Here is a 23,364-nt window from a genome sequence, read left to right on the forward strand (position 1 = left end):
CGCGCGCTCTGGTTGCGCTGATGCCTTAGGGGCTCCAGTTCCACCCTAGCTTTTGCTGCTTTTCCCGTTTTGCCTTTCGGACATGCGCACTCAGAGGAAGGCGACCTCCCGCGCAGCTTACCGCGCATGTACGTTGCCAGGGGTAACGCAGGTAGCCAAAGTGGCTTGTGGCGTGGCTACCGTTAGTGAGGCGGTTGCTGAGACAGACGCTGAGGCGGAGAGGAGGAGCCCGAGGCGTAAGGGAAGCCGCGATGAGGGCCGTGTTGACGTGGAGAGATAAAGCCGAGCACTGGTGAGAAGCCGGGCGGTCCGCGAAAAGCGGGAGGTCGAGTCCCCGCGAGGACTGCGCGAGCCGCTGCAGCGTGTTTGAGGGTGGCAGCGAGCTTGCTGCCTGGGCCGAGGGCACTGAACCCCGGCCTGGGAGACTGCAGGGTCACCCTCCCGCCCGTTGGCGGTTGGCGAAACTCCTGAGGGTTGGAGAGCGGCAAAGGGAGGTGCCGCGCCTGGAGGTAGTGCCGGTGGAGGCGGCTCTTCCCTCACGGTCTGGCCTTGTCGCTGCCTTGGGTTCGTCTCACACCCACGACACAGCACGAAGCTGCTCAAGCTTCACAGTTCTTGCCACTTCCACATAGTACCTGTACTCTTGTTTACTTGACGTTTTTCTCTAAATTGTCTCATTTATTTTAATTACGATTTCACATTTTACAAGGAAACTTTATTACTCCATTTATGAAAACCAGTGTCACTTGCTCTAAGTGTTAAGATAAAATCAGCGTCACTTGCTCTAAGTGTAAAAGTAAAACTTAGGGAGAAACAAAACTGAACAGGCTGTAGCTAGCTGTTGTTGCTAGGGAGCCTTTAAACCTGATATCTCGTTTCTCTAAAATTGGAGATTGGCAGGTATGATCAGAGAGGTGCTCAAAATGAGCATCAAACACAAGCTCTCCTAATTGGGAAATTTGAAAAAGAATTGAAGGTGAATAACTTTGTCACCTTTTGATTCAGTTATTTAATGTCCTATTCCATTGTTATTGGCTAAATCTATAATATAGTCTGTTTTGTCATACACTTATTTATGGGATAGGTCTCGGCCTGACTTTGAAAATCATTCAGCATTGTTGTGAAGCCTCTGTTCTGGCCACTGGAGCAGGTTACTTGTCTTTGGTTCAGTCCTTTCTGAGATCTTTCTCTGTGTGAAGCATGCCCTCTCTCCTCATCTCACACGGAAATCCTGCACATCCTTCAAGGCTCACGTTGGAGACGGGTCCTCTCTTTTGTGTTCGGCACTAGTGGTAGCTGACATTATGTGCCAGGTGCTCGCTAAGCACTTCTTATCCTTCATCTCATTGTCTCTGTTCACCACTTTCTGAGGTAGGTACTATAATTTCCTCTATTTTATGTATGAGGAAACTGAAGCACAGAGAAGGTGGGTAATTTGCCAAGGTCACACAGTGAGGGGTGGAGCCAGCTTTCAAGCTCAGGTCTTCCTCACTCCAACGTCAATGCTCTCAGCCCCTACATTAATTTTTCCTTATATTACAGAGGTGGCAAACTCAAATGTCTGCAGGAGATAGACAGGTAACATAAATGGGAGATGTCTATTTGCATCTTAAACACTAGGAATTGTATGTTTTCCTTAGGAATACTCTTGTATTCTATACCCCATTTTTCTTGAAACACAGAGCCCTATCAGTGAATCTTTCATTTGTACTTTTAATAGAGATTTGAGTTTTAAAAAATCATTTTATTTTTAACTTTATTATAAACGTACCTATATCACAAGCTGATGATAGGCAACTGAACATTTGGCTTCAATGTCAGAGAGTAATAGAGTGTGGCAAGGAGTGTGGCAAACTGCAGAGCTCATGCTTGTCCTAAAAGGGGCAGCTGCTGCTCAGCTCCTGCCAATTACCACCATGCAGGAATTTGGCCTAGTGTGCTCAGCTCTTCCTGTTTTCACCAGAAGCTAGGAATCTGGGTTTTTATGTGAAATGGCCTAATTTTTAAATGTTAGCATCTACTCTGAAAAAAAACAAAACAAAACACTGTGTGGGCCAAATGAAACATTTGCTGGCCAAATGCAGCCCAATTTGCTCTGTTTTCAACCCCTGGCACAGAATTTCGTTCATTTCTCTCTTGTGGTACTTCCAAAGTCTGTTGAGTGTAAGAGTTAATTTTTTAAATCTGTTTATTTCGGAAGTCTAATAAACCCGTTAAAGGCAATGGCTATGTCTTACTCGTTTCCAAATTATTCTAGAGCCTAGTCAGGTCAGTGGTTGTTGTTACTATGGATAGTAATAAAATACTAGATATATAAAAAATGAAATGCTGTGGATAGATGTATTCATACATGAATGAATAAGTGAGTGAATGAATGATAAACAAAGATTGGTTGTCTGGTTTTTGGCCCATTACAGATTTGAAACAACCCATTAGGATAAGGGATGTAGGGTTCTATAGACCTTCAATCCTGATGGCTGCTAGATGTACCACCAGCTGATGGCCCAGAATGAAAACAAAACAAAAAACTAAAAAAAAAAAAAAAAAGGTAGTAGAACTAAAAAAATCCTAGATGTCAAAGATTAGTCCTCCACATCCAAATCAGCCGTTGTCTCCCAGTCTGCTCCTTTGCTTCTATTTTAACCTTCACATAGCAGCAGGAACTCTCTTTTTTTAAGACCTGCTGCTGTGATCCTGTTACTCTACATCTCATAAACCTAGAGTGATTCCCAATTACTTTCTATGTCAAAATTGTGCATTTTGCTAGAGGGTCCTCCTGACCCTCCTCCCCACTAGACTTGCAGCATTTAAATTTGTACTTTTAGGTTGAGCAGAAAACTCTATCCTTCTCAAATGCTCCCTTATTCTATGAACTCCCTAGTTTTCTCCCTTAAATGCACAGCTCCAGGTTCATCTCAACCAGGATGCCTTATTAGGCTATTCCAGTCAGGCTAGCATCTGCTATAACTCTCCATTCATGTCAGCTAGTATTTACTAAGTACTTGCTATAGGCAACATGTCTTTATATGTGTTATCATGTTTAATCTCTATAACATGTGAGGTTGGAATTTTTTATCTCATTTAAAGATGAAGAAATTGACATTTAATGAGGTGACATAACTTACCTAAGATTACAAAATGAGTAAGTGGGGCTGGGTCAGATTATGCAGGAGTTGGAGAGGCACTGTGGGACATCGGTTTACAGTGAGGTGGGTACAGGGTTGTCAGAGGACAATTTGCGGGATTCCTCTGTATCTCTGCAATAGAATCTGACAGTGTGTCTTCTGACAATGTATCTCTTTTATAAAAAGAGGCGGGTGGAGAGAGAACCATCCTACAGTAAGTAGAACAGACTGCCTGCAAATGAGTGAGCTCCCAGCCCTGAAGTGTTCAAGCAGGGGCTAGATGGCCATCTATAAGGAATTCTTGCCCTGATGGGGCAGTTGGACTGCGTGACAAGGTCTAGAGTCCTTTCCAATTCTGAGTTTCTGGTGATCTCATAATTATATTTATTACGTGTCTAGGACAGTGCCATGCACTGTGGGTCCACAAATATATAAAACAGGGCCATTGCTCTCAAATTGCGTATGACTATAATTAAAGGGGTAAGATATCTAACACAATGTAAAGACGACTGTATAATTCAGAGCTAAACTGAAATGTACAGATTCTAAGTACATTAAGAGTTTAGATTGGGGCAAATCAGACGTATATGTTATATTTTAGGAAGGCAGATTTCAAGATATTCAGGGAAAATGAATTTTTATATCTAAGAGAAAGATAGTTCAGGCTTGGCTCAAATGAGACATTCAGAAACGATTTTGTGATAATTCAACCCAAAATGACCCTTATGAAGAAGAGGTCACACAGGAACCACTTTGATGAGCTCATATGTGTATAAGGCAGAAAGGAAGCCACATACCAAGGATGACTATAGATGAGGGGTGCAGACACCGCTCCAACATCTGATAATCTACCATAGCAATCCACAAGTGTCAGGTGCTTTACATAGACTGGCTTGTGCACCCCATGAGTAGGAGGCTACCTCTCTATCCTTGTTTTGTAGGTGAGAATGAAAGCTCAAATAGGAGGTCGGCTTTTCTGGCCCCACGACTCCTCTACTTTTTAGTCCACCATGCTGCTTCTCCTAAAAATGTGAAATGTGCCAAGGCTCAGAGGAAGAAAGCATAAGAAACAAGGAAGACCCAGGTCTGTTACCACATAATGGTGAGGAAGCTGAAAAACTCAGGGTTTCAGTTTGCCCAGCTAGAAAGAGTGTGATAATCATCCTTGTTCCAGCTTCTTTATCAGCCAGCTCTATGACAAGGAGCAAACAACTTGCCTCTCTGTACTTCAGTTTTCTCATTGGTAAAATCGGGGCAGTGGTGCCTGTCCTGTCTACTACACTATGTTTTCGTAAGGATCAAATGAGATAATATAAGTTTACACTCTTTTTTTTTTTTTTGAGATGGAGTCTCGCTCTGTTCCCAGGCTGGAGTGCAGCAGCGCAATCTCGGCTCACTGCAACCTCCACCTCCCAGGTTCGAGCCATTCTCCTGCCTCAGCCTCCCGAGTAGCTGGGACTACAGGTGCACGCCACCACACCCAGCTAATTTCTGTATTTTTAGTAGAAACAGGATTTCACCACGTTGGCCAGGATGGTGTTGATCTCTTGACCTCATGATCCTCCCACCTCAGCCTCCCAAAGTGCTAGGGTTACAGGCGTGGGCCACCATGTCTGGCCCAGTTTACGTTCTTTAACAATTCTTAAATATTGAATAACTGTGAAGAGTTTTTATTAAAAGAAGCATCAGGTCAACAGAGCCATACTAAAAGCTTTCTGAATTCTTCATGTAATGCCTTAAGTAGGTAATAATACCTTTTTTTGACATATGATAACAATGATAATGGCGGCCACATAGCATAATGATTAAAACATGGGCTTCAGAGCCAGATTGCCTAGGTTTGAAGCCGGGTGCAGTGGCTCACACTTAAAATCCCAGCACTTTGGGAGGCTAAGGCAGATGGATCACTTGAGGTCAGGAGTTTGAGACCAGCTGGCCAACATGGTGACACCCTGTCTCTACTAAAAATACAAAAACTACCTGGGTGTGGTGGCAGGCACCTGTCATCCCAGCTACTTGGGAGGCTAAGACAGGAGTATTGATTGAAACTGGGAGGCAGAGGTTGCAGTGAGCCGAGATCTTGCCACTGCACTCCAGCCTGGGTGACAGAGCAAGACTCCACCTCAAAAAACAAAAACAAAAACAAAACAAAAACACAACAGATTGCCTTGGTTTGAATCCTGGCTCCACTTCCATTCAGTAGCTCTTTATTTTCAGGCAAGTTATTTAACTTCTCTATGCCATAGTTTTCTCATCTGTGAAACAGGTATACAGTTGTTTTGAGGTTAACACAAGTTAATACATGTAGAGCATTTAAACTGTACCTGGCATACACAATAATAAATGTGTTCAATAAATGTTAGTCACTTACTAATGTATGAAGGATAACAGATTTGACATACGTGGCAGTAATTCAAGGGAGCAGAAGGCAGCATAGCACGGTAGTTACAAGCACAGACTCTAGAGTCAGACCTGAGTTGAAATCCTGGCCCTTGCACTTGCTAGTTGTGTGACATCAGGCAAACCACTTGACCTCTCTGAGCCATGGTATCCTCATCTACAAAACAGAGTAATAATTGCTACCTCACAGAATTATTGTGGAGATGAAATAAAATAATGCATTTTAAGAACTCAGCAGGTGCTGTCTGGAATAAGAATTTGAAGTACTGGTATTGAGAGTGTACTTTTAGGTTACTGACAAAAGCTTGATTTTTAGATTACTGGTGTAAACCGAAAATAAAATTCAAAGGCCCCCCAACCATCTGAATGGATTTCCTTCTCAACCAGGGCTTTTTTAAAATTTAACCTGAGAGACTGTTTCAGGCCATGATGGGAAATGGGGGTCAAACATGCCTCAGTATACCTCTTTGGCATTAACATCAGCACAGACTTTAAGTAAGATAAGAAACATTTTACAAACTATCCTGTCTAAAGCCTAGTACTTAAAGGCTTCCTCTGCAAACAGTAACTTGGGTTGCCACAATCCTTTATCTTAACCCAGGCATTCCTTTCTGTTGACACTAGGTCTTTTTTTTTTTTTTTTTTTTTGAGATGGAGTCTCACTCTGTCGCCCAGGCTGGAGTGCAGCCACGTGATCTTGGCTCATTGCAAGCTCCGCCTCCTGTAGCTGGAACTACAGGCGCCCGCCACCATGCTCGGCTAATTTTTTGTGTTTTTAGTAGAGACGGGGTTTCACCGTGTTAGCCAGGATAGTCTCGATCTCCTGACCTCGTGATCCGCCTGCCTCGGCCTCACAAAGTACTGGGATTACAGGTGTGAGCCACCGCGCCTGGCCGACCCTAGGTCTTTAGATAAGCTGAACCAATTGTCAGTCAGAAAAATTTTAAATCTACCTATAAACTGGAAGGCCCCTGCTTCAAGTTGTTCCATCTTTCTGGACCAAACCAGTGCATATCTTAAATGTATTTGATTGAAGTCTCACGTCTCACTAAAATGTATAAAACCAAGCTGCACCCTGACCCCCTTGGGCACATGTTCTCAGGACCACCCGAGGGCTGTATCATGGGGCTGTGGTCACTCATATTTGGCTCAGAATAAATCTCTTCAAACATTTTACAGAGTTGGATTTTTTTGTTGACACTGACAAGTTTATCCCATGCTAAACTTTTACTATAGGTTGGGTTTTGTTTTTTTGTTGTTGTTGTTTGTTTTTTGAGTGTTTTGTTTTGTTTTTAGCAACTTCGGTAGTAACCTTAACAATAGTCTGTTTTGACAGTGCTTGACAGGTTTTTGACACATTCTTACTGAACCAATGAAATCCTCTGCCTGGGGCATTTGAAAATCTTTGTAATATGGCTCCAGCCCATTTTTCTAGCCTCATATCTCTGTGTTCTAGCAACGTCTCACACATAGCCAGATGTTTCAGTCAACTTAAATTATTTTGATTACTTGTGTTGACAAAAAGAGTCAAACTGCAAAATATTATAAGAGATTTATTCTGAGCCAAATATGAGTGACCACAGCCAGTGACACAGCCCTCAGGAGGTCCACAGAACATGTGCCTAAGGTGGTTGGAGTACAGTTTGTGGGGAGCATGAGACATCAATCAGATACATTTAAGAAATACATTGGCTATAGGTACATTTAAACATGTAAACATTTTCTGGCTGACAATTGGTTGAGATTGTTTAAAGACCTGGGATCAACAGAAAGGAATGTCTGGGTTAAGATAAAGGATTATGGAGACCCATGTTCTTATTTGCAGAGGAAGCCTTCGGGTACTAGGCTTCAGAGAGAATAGATTGTAAAATATTTCTTCTCCCCCTGCAAAACGGAGTCTTGTGCAGTGGCGCAATCTTGGCTGGCTGCAACCTCTGTCTCCCGGATTCAAGCAATTCTCCTGCCTCAGCCTCCCAAGTAGCTGGGATTACAGGCGCCCACCACCACACCTGGCTAATTTTTGTATTTTTAGTTGAGGCAGAGTTTCACCACGTTGGCCAGGCTGGCCTCGAGCTCCTGACCTCGTGATCCGCCTACCTCGGCCTCCCAAAGTGCTGGGATTACAGGCGTGAGCCACCGCACCCAGCCTAAAATGTTTTTTTCTCATACTTAAAGTCTGTGTTGATGTTAATGCCAGAGAGGTACAGTGAGGCATGTCAGAGGCCCACTTCCCTTCATGGCCTTAAACAGTCTCTCAGGTTAAATTTTAAAAGAGCCCTGGTTGAGGAGGAAGCCCATTCAGATGTTGTGGGTGGGGGGGGCCTTACAATTTTATTTTTGGTTTATACTTGCTATTTCTCACTTTCATGTCTTTGCTTGTTTTATTTTCTCTGCCTGAAATTTCCTCTACCCAGTGTCCTCCTGCATGTTTCAAAAGCCCTATCTTTTTCAAGTATCTTCTTCATGAATCTTTTTCTGATCCTCTCCTCGAATTAAAATGCTGTTGAAACGGTGTCATTGTCTGGGGTAAATATCCGAGATTTGTTGTCTCAACGGCCATATGGACACACCAGAGTGAGGTTAAGAGTAGAAGTTTAACAGGCGAAAGAAAGAGACCAGCTCTCTGCAGCTGACAGGGTTCTCAAAAATGAGTTGCCACCTCTGTGGTGAAATGCAGGTTTTATAGATAAGCTTGAGGAGGTGGTGTCTGATTTACATAGGGCGCAAAAGGTTGGTTGGATTGGTGTTTCATTTGCATAACTTTCTAAAAACTGGTTAGGGCTAGGTGTGTTATTTGCATACGGTGTGAAAAGCTGGCCACCCCTATCCTAATCTTTTATTATACAGATGGATTCTTTATGTTGCCAGCGCCATGTTGCCTGTTTCTTTACATGTGGTGACAAATTAAAGGGAGGATGGAACCTCCATGTTGAACACACCTGGCCCCCAGGTAGCCTTTTTCTATTGGCACAGCTGCCGGCATTCACCAGTGGAAGCTTCCAGCTTGCCTTTTTTTTTTTTTTTTTGAGACAGAGTCTCACTCTGTCACTCAAGCTGGAGTGCAGTGGCATGATCTTAGCTCACTGCAACCTCCGCCTCCTGGGTTCTAGTGATTCTCCTGCCTCAGCCTCCCGAGTAGCTGGGATTACAGGCGCCCACCACCACGCCCGGCTAATTTTTGTATTTTTAATAGAGACAGGGTTTCACCATGTTGGCCAGGCTGGTCTCAAACTCCTGACCCCAAGTCTTCCTCCTGCCTTGGCCTCCCAAAGTGCTGGGATTACAGGCGTGAGCCACTGCGCCCGGCCTCAGTTTGCCTATCTATGTTTGCAGCTCGATTTTTCAGGCTGCTCTTTGTTAGAAAAAAATAATTTCTCAGGCTGCTTTTTGTTAAAAGGGAAGTTCCGCTGAAGACTCTTTTACCCTCAGTATCTGGCTAAGTAATTTCTTTCTAGCTCCTGTATCGCTGTGTCTTCCTCCTTCGAATCCTGTTTTCATGTGTCTCTTAAAGCCTTTATCAGAGTACTGTTCTGTATTTCATCCAAACTAATAGGTCATTGATTATAAAATACCATTGTTTTGTGTATCAATAAGAAAGCAAAAAATGCTGCCAGCTACACTGAAACATCATCACTTATAAGACACATCCTAACCTCAGAGGTTGAGAAAATGTGAAAAAAAAAATGTATCCTTTAGAATTGATGACATATGGTAGTTCTTTGTGAAAGTGTCTGATTCACACCTTCTCACTGGATAGTAATTTCCCTGAGGGGAGGGAGGGATTATGATCAGTTCATATCTGTTGGTGCCTGGCACCTAAGAGGGACTCAGTAAGTATCTGTGGATTTATTGGCCCTCACTCTAAGGGAGGAGACCACCCCTCATATCATCTTATGCCCAATTTCTGCCTCCAAAGAAAGAAGAAGTAAAAACTAAAAGGCAGAAATGAAATCCACAGGCAGACAGCCTGGCGCCGCACCCTGGGCCTGGTAGTTAAAGATCAACCCCTGACCCAATCGGTTATGTTATCTGTAGATTGCAGACATTGTATAGAAATGTATTGTGAAAATCCCTATCTTGTTTTGTTCCGATCTAATTACCGGTGCATGCAGCCCCCAGTCACGTACCCCCGTACCCCCTGCTTACTCAACCAATCACGACCCTCTCACACACACCCCCTTAAAGTTGTGAGCCCTTAAAAGGGACAGGAATTGCCCACTCGGGGAGTTTGGCTCTTGAGACAGAAGTCTTGCTGATGCCCCCGGCCGAATAAACCCCTTCCTTCTTGAACTCGTTGTCTGAGGAGTTTTGTCTGCTGCCTGTCCTGCTATATTTCTTGGTTCCCTGACTGGGAAGCTAGGTGATTGGCGGATGGTCGAGGTAGCTCCTTGGGCGGCTTAAGCCTGCCCTGTGGAACATCCCTGCGGGGGACTCCGACCAGCCGGAGTGACGCGGATCCTGCATTTGCCCTGGTGGGACACCTCGCCAGAGCAGTGTGTGGCAGGCCCCCGTGGAGGATCAACGCAGTGGCTGAACACCGGGAAGGAACGGGCCCTTGGAGTCTGGACATCTAAAACTTGGTAAGACTAGTGTTTGAAACTTGCCCACTCCGTTTGAGTGGAAGCGTGGCCTGATCACCCACGGCGTGCCTTTATCGGCACTTTGGTTTTGGTTTTGACTTGGTTTGAATTGCTTGACAGGATTGGTCTTGGGAACTTGCCTACTCCATTTGAGTGGACGCGTGGCCTGATTACCCACGGTGTGCCTATACTGGCACTTTGGTTTTTGTTTTTGACTTGACTTGGATTGCTTGATGCTTTGGTTTTGGTTTTGACCTGGCTTAGATTTCTGGATACTCTGATTTTGGTTTTGATTTTGGTTTGGTGCAAACTGCAAAAAAGTGTGTGTGTGCCCTTTTTATCCGTTCTTTGTTTTGTGGTGTGTATGTGGTGTGAGCGTGGTGTTTTGTCTTGAAGCAGCATAAGTCAGGCACAGATAAGCCCACTCTACTAGGAACTATGTTGAAAATTTTCAAAAAAAGGATTTAAGGGAGACTATGGAGTATCATGACACCAGGAAAATTTAAAACTTTGTGTAAGATAGACTGGCCAGCATTAGACGTAGGTTGGCCATTAGAAGGAAGCCTGGACAGGTCCCCTGTTTCAAAGGTATGGCACAAGGTAACCTGTAACCTATAAGCCAGAGAACCCAGACCAGCTGGTTTTAACCTCCTTGCCTCCAACACACAGTGGTTGAGAGAACAGCAGCATAAACGGCTGGCAGAGGCAAGGAAAGACCAGCAGAGAGAGAGAGAAAGGAAAGATACAGAGATGACAAGAGGCAAAGAGAGAGAGGAAGAAACACAGAGGAAGAGACAGACAAAGAGGGAGTCAGGGAGAGAGAGAGAGAGAGAGAAAGAGAGAGGCAGAGAGAGAGAGGAGACAGAGGCAAAAGGAAAGTCAAAGAGAGACAGACAAAGCCAAAGAGAGAAAGAGAGAGATATACAAGTAGTTAAAAAAAAAAAAAGTGTACCCTATTCCTTTAAAAGCCAAGGTAAATTTAAAACCTATAATGGATGATTGAAGGTATTCTCCACAACCCTATAGCACTCCAATACCACTTTGTTGCCAGTGTAAACAAGGGCATATCCCGAAAGCACTGAGGCCTTCCTATCAAAAATCCTTAACCCAGTAACCCACGGATGGCCCAAATGCTTTCAATCTGCAGCGGCAACTGCTTTGCTAACAACAACAACAACAAAAGTAAAAAAAATAAATAACTTTTAGAGGACACCTCATTGTGAGCACAACTCACCAGTTCAGAAGTCTCCTAAGGAAAAAAAATAGGGGGGGGGGGGCGGAATTTATATAAAAAGAGTATTATATGGTAAATTCTTATCCTGAAATAAATTAACTGGTTGTTTAAAGAAAGAAATATTTGTAATAAGTCAGAAAGTTGAGGCATGTCGAAGAATTGCGAAAGTCGTAAAAGAGAAAAATGTGTGTTAAAAGAAGAATTTATGCAAAAAGTGTTGTATAATTTAAAAGTAACTAGGCTTTCTGAATGTAAAACTATTGAAAAAAGACAAAAAAACAGTTTATGTGCAAGGTGTATAAGAAAAGTAAAATATACCTTTGGTAAAAGGATTATAAGGAGGCATAAGAATGTACATTTTTACCTACATTAAAAAGTTTAAAAAAATATTGTTTTGAAGGTTTAAGCAAGTTTTAAAACGTGAATTGTAAAGAAAATTCTGTGTGTAAACATATTAGCTAAAGTTAAAGAAGTATCATCCAGTTTTTCTGTGAACTGGACATTAAAGTAAAAGCATAACAGGTTTTTCTTAAAGCACCAACCTGCTCTTTAGCAAAAATTATAAAAGGTTAAAAAGAGTCTATAAAATCTTACCTTATGGTCAAACATTAAAAATTAGATAAATATGTCTACAAGGTTTTATTAAAATTAGCTTTAACATTAATAACACACTAATGTAAAGATAAAATTTAGCTTATCTGGTATAAAAATCATGTGAGAAGCATTGTTAAATGTAAAATGGTATTTGGCTTTCTTTGGTTTAAAAACTAATAAAAATATGTGCTAAAGGAAATTTCTCAGTAAAAAGGCACTAAGGACTATAAAGTTCACTGCCAAAGTCCCCACATTTAAAACAAAAGATCAATTTCTTAAAAATTATATACTTGGTTTATCTTCCACTTTCCTTTCTCGGAAAAAAAACAAAAACATAAAAACTAAAAGTCTTTTAGCACATGTACCACCCCTAGAATTTCCAGTAAACAAGCACCAGCCTGAAGATCACATTCTCATCAAAGGGTGGAAAGAAGAAAAACTCGAGCCAACCTGGGAAGGACGCTACCTTGTGCTGCTAACCACCAAGACCGCTATTTGTACAGCAAAAAAAAAAAAAAAAAAGGAGGCACTCATCACACCCGAGTCAAGAAAGCACCACCCCCTCCAGAGTCATGGGCCATCGTCCTAGGGGAAAACCCTACCAAACTGAAGCTAAGAAAAATTTAACTCTTTTCATCTATTCTATTATTCTTTCTTCTTTCCTCATTCTATTGCTGACCATCTGGTTATTAACATAAGCAAGTCAATTTCATCTCAAACTGTTGCATTTAATGTTTGCCTTGTTATATCCTGTGAGGACTTGCCAAGTCAAAGACAGCTTTCTACTTTAGAAAATTACTTCTGTCCCTCCTGACTCTCCTCAGACTAGGCAGTAGTAAACTAGGACCATTTAATCCAGGGAGATTTCAATAAAGACCCCAGTGCCAACCAGGAATGTTGCCCCCCAGTGTACAGCTTTCATGCCATAGTTGGTCCAACATTCTCTGGGCCACTAAAGAGCAAGGATGGACTGCCCGAACCGCTTTTTGTAATTTCCCTAAAACCATACATTCATTTTAGTAGAGGATCATAGATGTTAAAGACTTAAAACAAACTTTAGCAATTAAGACAGGATACCAAGATACAAACGCCTGGTTAAAATGGATCAAATATTCCATCTGCATGTTAAAAAAAAAAAAAGCAATTGTTATGCTTGTGCACATGGCAGGCCAGAGGCCCAGACTGTCCCCCTTCCATGGAACTAAGGTGGTCCTCCAGTTGACCAGGCGTAGGCTGCATGGTAACTCTTTTCTAGGATTCTACAGCCTGGAGTAATAAGTCATGCCAGACTCTCTCTCTGCTATATGCCAAAGTCTGGCACCCTGCGGTTCAGCCCCTGAGGGCCATCCAGCTTCCGTCTCCCAACACTAAGTTCACTTCGTGTCTCTCACGACAGGGAAGAAACTTAGCATTCCTTAGAGACCTGAAAGGATGTGATGAGCTTAAGAATTTTCAAGAGCTTATCAATCAGTCAGCCCTTGTTCATCCTTGAGTGGATGTGTGGTGGTATTGTGGTGGACATTTACTGGGCACTCTGCCGAATAACTGGAGTGGCACTTGTACTTTAGTCCAATTGTCTATCCCTTTCACCCTGGCATTTCATCAACCAGAAGAAAAAAAATAAGACATCATAAAAGCGAGAGAAGCTGCTTATGGATCTTTCGACCCTCATGTCTATTTAGATGCAACTGGAGTCCCATGAGGAATACCAGATCAAGTTAAAGCTGGAAATCAAATAGCTGCAGGATTTAAGTCAATATTTTGGTGGGTGACAGTTAATAAAAATGTAGATTAGGTAAACTACATCTATTACAACCAACAGCAACAAGGTTTTCATGAGTTAAAAGAAAAACTCATGTCGGCCCCAGCCCTGAGGCTACCTGACCTGACAAAACTGCCATTTTTTAATCTTTCTGACACATAGAATGTAGAGTTTTGTTTGGAGTTTTAAGCCGGACTGTGGGGCCCTGGCCAAGGCCAGTGGCCTATCTCTCAAAACAACTAGACAGAGTTTCCAAAGACTGGTCCCCAGGTCTAATGGCCCTAGCAACAATGGCCCTGTTAGCACAAGAAGCAGATAAACTAACCCTTAGACAAAACCTGAATATAAAGGCCCTCCACGCTGTGGTAACTTCAATAAACACCAAAGGACATCATTGGTTAACAAATGCTAGATTAACCAAGTACCAAAGCTTGCTATGTGAAAATCCCCACATAAGCATTGAAGTTTGTAACATCCTAAACCCCACCACAACCTTGCTGTCGGTATCAAAGAGCCCAATTGAACATAACTGTGTAGAGGTGTCAGACTCGGTTTATTCTAGCAGGCGCAACCTCTGAGACCATCCTTAAACATCAGTAGACTGTGAGCAATACATGGATGGGAGCGCTTTGCCAGCCCCTGCAAAGTGACTCTGAAGAACTCGACAAGCCCTGCTCCAGTCACACCTGGAAGCTGACTGGTCCACGCACGGCTGAAGCATGAGGAAAGTCTTCACGGGACTCATTTTCCTTAAAATTTGGACTTGTACAGTAAGGACTTCAACTGATCTTCCTCAGACTGAGAACTGTTCCCAGTGTATACATCAAGTCACTGAGATAGGACAAAAGATTGCTACGGTCCTATTATTTTATGGTTATTATAAGTGTACTGGAACTCTAAAAAGAACTTGTTTGTATAATGTTATATTATACAAGGTATGTAGCCCAGGAAATGACCAACCTGATGTGTGTTATGACCCATCTGAGCCTCCCATGACCACAGTTTTTAAAATAAGATTAAGAACAGAAGACTGTTAGGGGCTCATAAACAATACGAGTAAAGTGTTAGCCAAAATAGAAAAAAAAAGGGTGCCTAAACAAGTCACCTTAAAATTTGATGCCTGTGCTGTCATTAATAGTAATAAGTTAGGAATAAGGTATAGTTCTCTTAATTAGAAAAGGGGCTATATGGCAGAAAATAAGTACATCTGTCATAAATTAGGACTGTGTGGAAATAAATGTAAATACTGGTCTTGTGTCATTTAGGCTACCTGGATTTAAAAAAAAAAATGAGAAGGATCCAGTCCACCTTCAGAAAGGAAAAAATGACCCTTCCTGTACTAAGGGACAATGTAACCCCTTAGAACTAGTAATAACCAATCCTGTTGATCCTCACTGGAAAAAAAGGGGAACATGGAACCCTAAAAATTGATGGATCTAGACTAGATTTTCAAGTAAATATCATGGTTTGAGGAAACGTTTATAAACACTCTCCTGAGCCAGTATTTCAAACCTTCTATGATAAACTAAAAGTGCCAGTACTAGAAATTCCAGGAAAAACAAGAAATTTGTTTTTGCAATTAGCCGAGGAAGTAGCACAGTCTCTCAGTGTCACTTCATGTTATGTATGTGGAGGAACTGTAATAAGAGATCAATGGCCATAGGAAGCCTGAGAATTAGTACCTACAGACCCAGTTCCTGAAAAATTCCTGGCTCAAAAGAATCACCCTGATAATTTCTAGGTCCTAAAAACCTCAATTATTGGACAACATTGCATAGCTAGAGAAGGAAAAGAATTCACTCACCCAGTAAGATGACTTAGTTGTCTGAGACAGAAACTGTACAATAGTACCACAAAAACAGTCACTTATTGGAGTTCAAATCACACAGAGAGAAATCCATTTACTAAATTCCCAGAGTTGCAAACCGTGTGGACCCACCTGGAGTCCCACTGGGACTGGACAGCCCCCACTGGATTATACTGGATATGTGGGCATAGAACTTATGCCAGATTACCTGATCAGTGGGCAGGTAGTTGTGTTATTGGCACTATTAAACCATCTTTCTTCCAACTGCTCTTAAAAACAGGAGAACTCCCGGGCTTCCCTGTCTGTGCTTCCCGCGAAAAGAGAAGTATAGCTATAAGAAATTGAAAAAATGACAAATGGCCCCCTGAGAGAATCATACAATATAGGCCTGCTACTTAGGCACAAGACGGCTCGTGGGGATACCAGACCCCCATTTACATGATTAACCAAATCATATGGTTACAAGCTGTCTTAAAAATAATCACTAATAAAACTAGCAGAGCCTTGACTGTTCTGGCCAAGCAAGAAACTCAGATGAGAAATGCTATCTATCAAAATAGATTAGCTCTCGACTACTTGCTAGCAGCTGAAGGAGAGGTCTGTAGGAAATTTAACCTTACTAATTGCTGCCTACACATAGATAATCAAGGGCAAGTAGTCGAAGACATAGTTAGAAATATGACAAAACTGGCACATGTGCCCGTGCAAGTGTGGCATGGATTTGATCCTGGGATCATGTTTGGAAAATGGTTCCCAGCGCTGGGAGAAGTTAAAACTCTTATAATAAGAGTTATAATAGTAATAGGAACCTACTTACTGCTCCCTTGTTTGCTACGTGTACTTCTTCAAATGATAAAAAGCTTCATCGCTACCTTAGTTCACCAAAATGCTTCAGCACAAGTGTACTATATGAATCACTATCGATCTGTCTTGCAAGAAGACATGGGTAGTAAAAATGAAAGTGAGAACTCCCACTAATAAAATGAGTGGGAGTCTCAAAAGGGGGGAATAAGGGAGGAGACCACCCCTCATATCATCTTATGCCCAATTTCTGCCTCTAAAGAAAGAAGAAGTAAAAACTAAAAGGCAGAAATGAAATCCACAGGCAGACAGCCTGGTGCCACACCCTGGGCCTGGTAGTTAAAGATCGACCGCTGACCTAATTGGTTGTGTTATCTGTAGATTACAGACATTGTATAGAAATGCACTGTGAAAATCCCTATCTTGCCGGGCGCGGTGGCTCAAGCCTGTAATCCCAGCACTTTGGGAGGCCGAGACGGGCGGATCACGAGGTCTGGAGATCGAGACCATCCTGGCTAACATGGTGAAACCCCTTCTCTACTAAAAAAGTACAAAAAACTAGCCGGGCGAGGTGGCGGGCGCCTGTAGTCCCAGCTACTCCGGAGGCTGAGGCAGGAGAATGGCGTAAACCCGGGAGGCGGAGCTTGCAGTGAGCTGAGATCCGGCCACTGCACTCCAGCCTGGGCGACAGAGCCAGACTCCGTCTCAAAAAAAAGAAAAAAAAGAAAATCCCTATCTTATTTTGTTCCAATCTAATTACCGGTGCATGCAGCCCCCAGTCATGTACCCCCTGCTTGCTCAATCATGACCCTCTCACACGAACCCCTTTAGACTTGTGAGCCCTTAAAAGGGAGAGGAATTGCCCACATGGGGAGCTTGGCTCTTGAGACAGGAGTCTTGCCGATGTCCCCAGCTAAATAAACCCTTTCCTTCTTTAACTCGGTGTCTGAGGAGTTTTGTCTGCCACCCGTCCTGCTACAACACATTCTCTCATGTGGTCTGGCCTTTATGGTATTATTAGAAAAGTTAATACCCTGAACAGTCGACCCTTTGAATAATTTCTTGTGTCTGGTTTCTGGATAAGAGGAAGTCAGGACAAAGAGCTAACTACTGAGTGGATCATGATTGAATGGGCTATTGTGGTATGGTGGTTGAATGGAATTTGCAACAAATGCAATTCTTAATCATTCTTTTTCTCCTCAGTACACACACAGTGTTTCTTAATGGAAATAAAGTTTACTTTCCTGGCCATTAGCAGACTTCATAATTTTGATTCCTAATTGTCTTTTCGCCTTGTTTTCTGTTCAGTATAAATGACATCGCATTTAAGCCTGATGGAACTCAACTGATTCTGGCTGCCGGCAACAGATTACTGGTAGGATTTTGTTTTAGTTTCCTCTTAAAGTACTTCCCCAACCTCCCTCTTGTGAGTACTCTGAAATTTGACCCCTTTTTTTTTGGAGATTAAAAAGGCAAGGGTGGAAAAACCTTCCTTATTACTTTTTAATAGGGATGGAAATGGGCTATTTAAAACAGGCAAGTAAACTATCAGATAAAAACCTGTGAACAATACCTCCTTTGGGGTCATTAATCTTTCCCTTTTTACTTTGAGACACCCATGAAAGAGTTGAAAACAATCACAATGCCTTTGAAACTGGACTGGTGTCAGTTTACATTTTGTTCCCCAGAAAAATTCAAGCAACAGGACTGAAGGTGCTCTGTCCGTGAAAAGTCAGACCCCAACTTTTAGGCATTGGCCTACCTAAACAATTCCATATGGATATTGTCCTATTTTTCATATTTTTAAAGAACATATGCTCTCTCTGGAACCTATCCAGGTATATAAAAGTAATTTTCAGAGAACCCCTTATGTTTGACCAAAAAACCTTTGTATGATCTCTCTTTCTGTCTTAAGTCTACTTCCTCTTCTCTGTTGTCTCTAGATACGCAGACTGATTAATCTCCATTCTTTGTATGGTTAAATTGTTCTGCAGACTTCTCTCCAGTGTAAACAATCCAAGCCATTTTAGTTTTTCTACATAGGTTATCTTTTCCAACACTATAACCATTTCAGAAAGTTTCCCCTTGATTTCTCAGATGGTGTGTTTTTAACTCTCCACGTAGTAATAGATGTCACATGGCTATCAAATACCTAAATCCATATTACAGCTGGATTTTATTGTATTTTATTTCTTAGAGACAGGGTCGTGCTCTGTTGCCCAAGCTGGTGTGCAGTAGTGCAATCATAGATCACTGTAGCCTCAAACTCCTGGGCTTAAGGGATCTTCCCACCTCAGCCTCCTGAGTAGCTAGGACTGTAGACACACACCACCTCGCCCACCTAATTTTTAAATTAAAATAATTTTTTTTTTTTTTTTTTGGGTAGAGATGGGGTTTCACTTTGTTGCCCAAGCTGGTCTTGAACTCCTGGTTTCAAGCAATTCTCCCGCTTCAGCCTCCCAAAGTGTTGGGTTTACAGGCGTGAGCTACCATGCCTGGCCTGCAGTTGGGTGTTATAACATTCCCTCCTACTTGAAAACCCAGAGTTGTGTGACTTTCAAACTCTGGGTAGCAAATATGAAACATCTCTCTATTATGCTGATTTAGTGCAGAACTGGCACTAAAATTTAATCATGTTATAGCTGGCTCTTTTTATGGGCTAGTTTTATTTAGAAGGGCCTGCCTTGATTAGTCATGTATCTGAATTCAGGTAAGGATGAGTGTAAAGCATTTCCATGGAGTGAATAATTGAACCTTTGGTTCTTAAGGATTAGTGGTATATTCCTGGTCACATAGTAGTACATAGACCTGGGACCTTTACTTCTTGGTTACCCAACTTTAAGTCACGTTGTTTTTGGTTTCACCGTATAGTTTTTATTGGATACAAATTTAGAATATTGACATGTGTATTGTTATAAAAACAAAAATAGCAGTAGCAACCCTGCAGGAATTCTGACTAATAGATATCACATAGATAATCTGTATTTGTCTCTTTTGCCAGGTTTATGACACCTCTGATGGCACCTTACTTCAGCCCCTCAAGGGACACAAAGACACTGTGTACTGTGTGGCATATGCGAAGGATGGTAAAAGGCTGCTCTGGGTTTCCATTCTCCATGATGGTCTCATCATTGTTCATTTTTCTCCTTAGTCACTTTTTAATTATTTCTAATAAGCTAGAGTACAACTTGCAAGTTCAGAAGATAGTGAAGTTGCTTAGACTTCAATTCAGTCATTCAGTCTACCAAGTATTTATTGAGGCGATCTATATTCCAGGTGCTGTTCAAGATGCTTGAGATACTTCAGAGAAAAAAACAGTGGTCCCTCCCCTTATGGGGCTTCTGTTTTATGGGGTGGTGGTGAGAAGTGAGGGAGGAAGAGAGTATGAGGGAAGACATACAGTAAACATAGTAAAAAGGTAAATTAAGCAGTATGCTGGAAGGTGATAACTGTTATGGAAGAAGAAAAAGTAGAGCAGTGTGAGGGGGATTGAGAGTGCTAGGCAGGGCAGGGGGTTGGGTGCAGTATTGAATTAGACTAGTGAAGGTGGGCTCATTGAGATGAGGACAGGTGAGCAAAGACTTTGAAGTCAGGAGGCAATGAGATTGTGCCAGTGGGCATCTGGGGGACGAGAGCTCCTTGCAGAGGAAGAGCCATTGCAAAGGCCCTTAGGTGTGGGTGTGTCTACTAGGAGCTGGATCAAAGAGAATCAGGAATTGTAGAGGATGAGGATAAAGTGGTAACAGACATGGGGTGGTCAGATCAGGCTGGCCATCATAAAGATTTTGATTCTCAATCAAAGTGGAACTACTGAAAGGTCCTCAGCAGAGAAGGGATCTGATCTGATTTATATTTTAAAAGGATCCTTCTAGTTGCTGAGTTGGAAACAACCTGCAAGAGGTGAGGGTTGGGACATCTGAGTGAGAAAGCATCATCCAGACAAGGGGTGATGGTGGCTCAGACTTCTGTAGGGGCAGAGGAGGTGGTGAGAAATGATCAGACTCTGGATATAATGGGAGGGTGGAGCCAACTGGATTGTCTGACAGATTGGATATGGGCTGTGAAGAAAAAGGAGTCAAAGTTTTTGACCTGAGGACCGAAAAGATGGAGTTGCCCCCTGACAGAGATGGAAAAGACTGCAGGTAGAGAAAACTTATAGTTGAAGATCAGAAATTCAGTTTTACACATGCTGAATTTGAGAAAAGTTGATGATATCGGAGAGGGGAGAGGACTGCTGGAACAGAGTTGAGTAGGCAAGAGGAGATGGGATCTAGGGCATAGACAGGGTGTTTGCTTTAGATAGGGGTATGGTAGAACTGCAGAGGCCAGCAAATGGGGACAGTGTGGTAGTAGGAATCTAATGGAAATTCTCAATTCCATTTTTTTTTTTCTTCAGTGAAATAGGAAGCAACATCAACTGAGAGTGACAATGGGGAAGGGAGGTTTCAGAGAGTTGAAGAGAAAGGAAAAAGTGTAAAATCACTGCCTCAGAGAGTGGACCCGGGAGGTGTAGTGAGATCCCCAGTGACATGAAGGGCCCTCTTGAAGTTTGTGATCATGAATTGAAAGTGAGATTAGTTGGTGTGATTATGTCTTTTTCTCCAGCCATTTTGAGCTGCATAGTTGTGAGACAGAAGAGATGAATTTAACCAGAGGTGGTTTTGCAAGCACATTTGAAGATGAAGTAGGAGGGCAAGGGAGCAGAAAGTGTATACAGATAAATAATTATGTACATTAACCTTGAATTGTTGGCTGAATAATGAAGAGAGAGAGGACAGCAATGGAGAAGTAGTAGGTTCTGGTGGGGTTGAAGGATTGTTACAGTTGGGGTACCAGGTGGGTTGGGAAGGAAGGGAAGTGATGCATGAAACTGAGATTTAAATTTATTTTAAAATAATCCATGTTGTCCCACAGCATAGGATTAGTGGGAAGAACATGGGCTTTGGAATGAGACAGTTGTGAGTTCCAACCCCAACCCAACACCAGAATTCTGTGAGTTTGAGCTGGTTATTGAGTCTGAGTCACGATTTCTTCATGTGTCAAATAGATAACATTAGAGATAACATTCTGTAGCCACTGCCAAGAAGTCACAAAATTGTAACGTTATAATGCTTGAATGAACCTTGGAGATCATTCCAGTCCCAGATTTTTTAACTTCTTTTGGCTGATGGGCCTCTTTGATAGTCAGATGGAAGCTTTAGACCACTTTCTAGAAAAATGTAGATTCTTCATATATATGCAGAATTTCGTGCATATAATTTAGTCTGATTAGTCCAGTCTTTTCACTTTAGCCCTGCATAAAGACATAGACAATTGGCCGGGCACGGTGGCTCATGCCTATAATCCTACTATAATCCTAAAGCTCTGGGAACCTGAAGTTGGGAAAATTGCTTAAGGCAGGATTGAGACCAGCCTGGGCAACATAGTGAGACTCCCTAAAATCTGGCCTAGGTGACAGAGCTAGACTCCGTCTCTAAAAAAAAAAGGCAGGTCATGTGACTTGCCAAGGCCTTGCAGCAGGTTGGCCCAAAGACAAAACTAATTTCTTGCTTTATAGTCAGGTGTGCTATACCATGGTAGTCATATTTTGTGTGTGTGTGTGTGTGTGTGTGTGTGCATGTTTGAGTTCAAGTTCAGAATAATGTTTTAGGGAGACCTGTGAGGAGGGAGGCTGGAGAGCTGAACTGTTTCTGTCTCATCCTAGTGGCTCTTGAGAAACGTGGGCCAGTCAAGGGCCCGGTATAAGGCCCAGTAGGTACAGAAGAGCTATTGGGCCTCTGATGCCTCTGGTGTTTATAAGCATAGCAGGACTCTTTGACCTGCAACACCATTAAGGCACTTGGGGATGTCAGAGTGTGACCCGTCGGTAGTGGCATTTGCACAGCACTTTCCAGAGTCATGTCACACACATCTCATTTGATGCTCCCAACAACTCTCTGAAGCAGGCAGCAAGGGGACTCTTATCCCTGCTCAAAGATGAGAAAACAGACTTGGAGCAGTTACAGGTGATGGTGGCAGAGGCAGGCCTAACCCAGGTCCTCTGACTGCAGAGCCCTTGTCCTTTCTGGTGTATCACGCTGCCTCTTCATGACACCTGTATGATGATTAAAAAGTCTTTTAGTCCTCGGAACTGGTTTTTTCCTTTCAAACCTGAAGATTGAGATACACTGAATTGCTCTTTTAAGTCTACTTGTTTCTGATTTCTCCCTTAAGTTTAATACTTTTTTTTTTTTTTTTTTTGAGACAAAATCTCGCTCTGTCGCCCAGGCTGGAGTGCAGTGGTGCGATCTCAGCTCACGGCAACCTCCAACTCCCTGGTTCAAGCGATTCTCCTGCCTCAGCCTCCTGAATAGCTGGGACTACAGGTGCACACCACCATGCCCAGCTAATTTTTGTATTTTTAGTAGAGACAGGGTTTCACCACATTGTTCAGGCTGGTCTCAAACTCCTGACCTTGTGATCCGCCCACGTCGGCCTCCCAAAGTGCTGGGATTACAGGCATGAGCCACCGCTCCTGGCCCAAGTTTAGTAAGTATTTAATGAGCAACCATGATATAAAAGTATGTAAGACATAGTTTTTTTGTTCAAGAAAAACAATATAATATGAAGAAATAATAGAAATAGCTAATTTTTTTTTAGTGTTGCTTCTATTCCAGGCCCAGTTCTAAGCAACACAGGGGTTGGGGGTGCCACTCCCTGTGCAGTAAAAAATCTGCATGTAATTTCTGAACCCCCCAAAACTTCACTATTAATAGCCTACTGTTGACCACAAGCCTTACCTGTAACATAAACAGTTAACACATTTTTAATATTATATGTATTATACATTGTATTCTTAAAATAAGTAAGCTAGATAAAATGTTAATTGAGAAAAAAGAAAAATATACACTCTTCATTAAATGGAAGTGGATCATCATAAAGGTCTTTGTCTTCATTGTTTTCAGGTTGAATAGGCTGAGGAGGAGGAGGAGGAGGAGGAAGAGGAGGGGTTGGTGATGCTGTGCCAGGGAGACAGAGGCAAAAGAAAATTCACATGTAAAAGTGGACTCATGTAGTTAAAA

The 23,364-nt window shown here is 42.4% G+C and overlaps 1 protein-coding gene across 1 annotated transcript in view; it reads left to right on the forward strand.

The window, feature by feature from the left end:
* The first annotated feature begins 113 nt into the window (after positions 1 to 113).
* The window catches only part of IFT122 (intraflagellar transport 122), an 87,816-nt gene continuing 64,565 nt past the window's right edge, over positions 114 to 23,364 (forward strand). Inside the window, 3 exon segments of the mRNA XM_031663090.1 lie at positions 114 to 292; positions 17,612 to 17,678; positions 19,305 to 19,389. Coding sequence (XP_031518950.1) covers positions 252 to 292; positions 17,612 to 17,678; positions 19,305 to 19,389 — 193 coding nt within the window. The 5' untranslated portion in view covers positions 114 to 251.

This window comes from Papio anubis, chromosome 2, assembly GCF_008728515.1.
Source record: "Papio anubis isolate 15944 chromosome 2, Panubis1.0, whole genome shotgun sequence".
NCBI classification, from domain to species: Eukaryota; Metazoa; Chordata; class Mammalia; order Primates; family Cercopithecidae; genus Papio; species Papio anubis.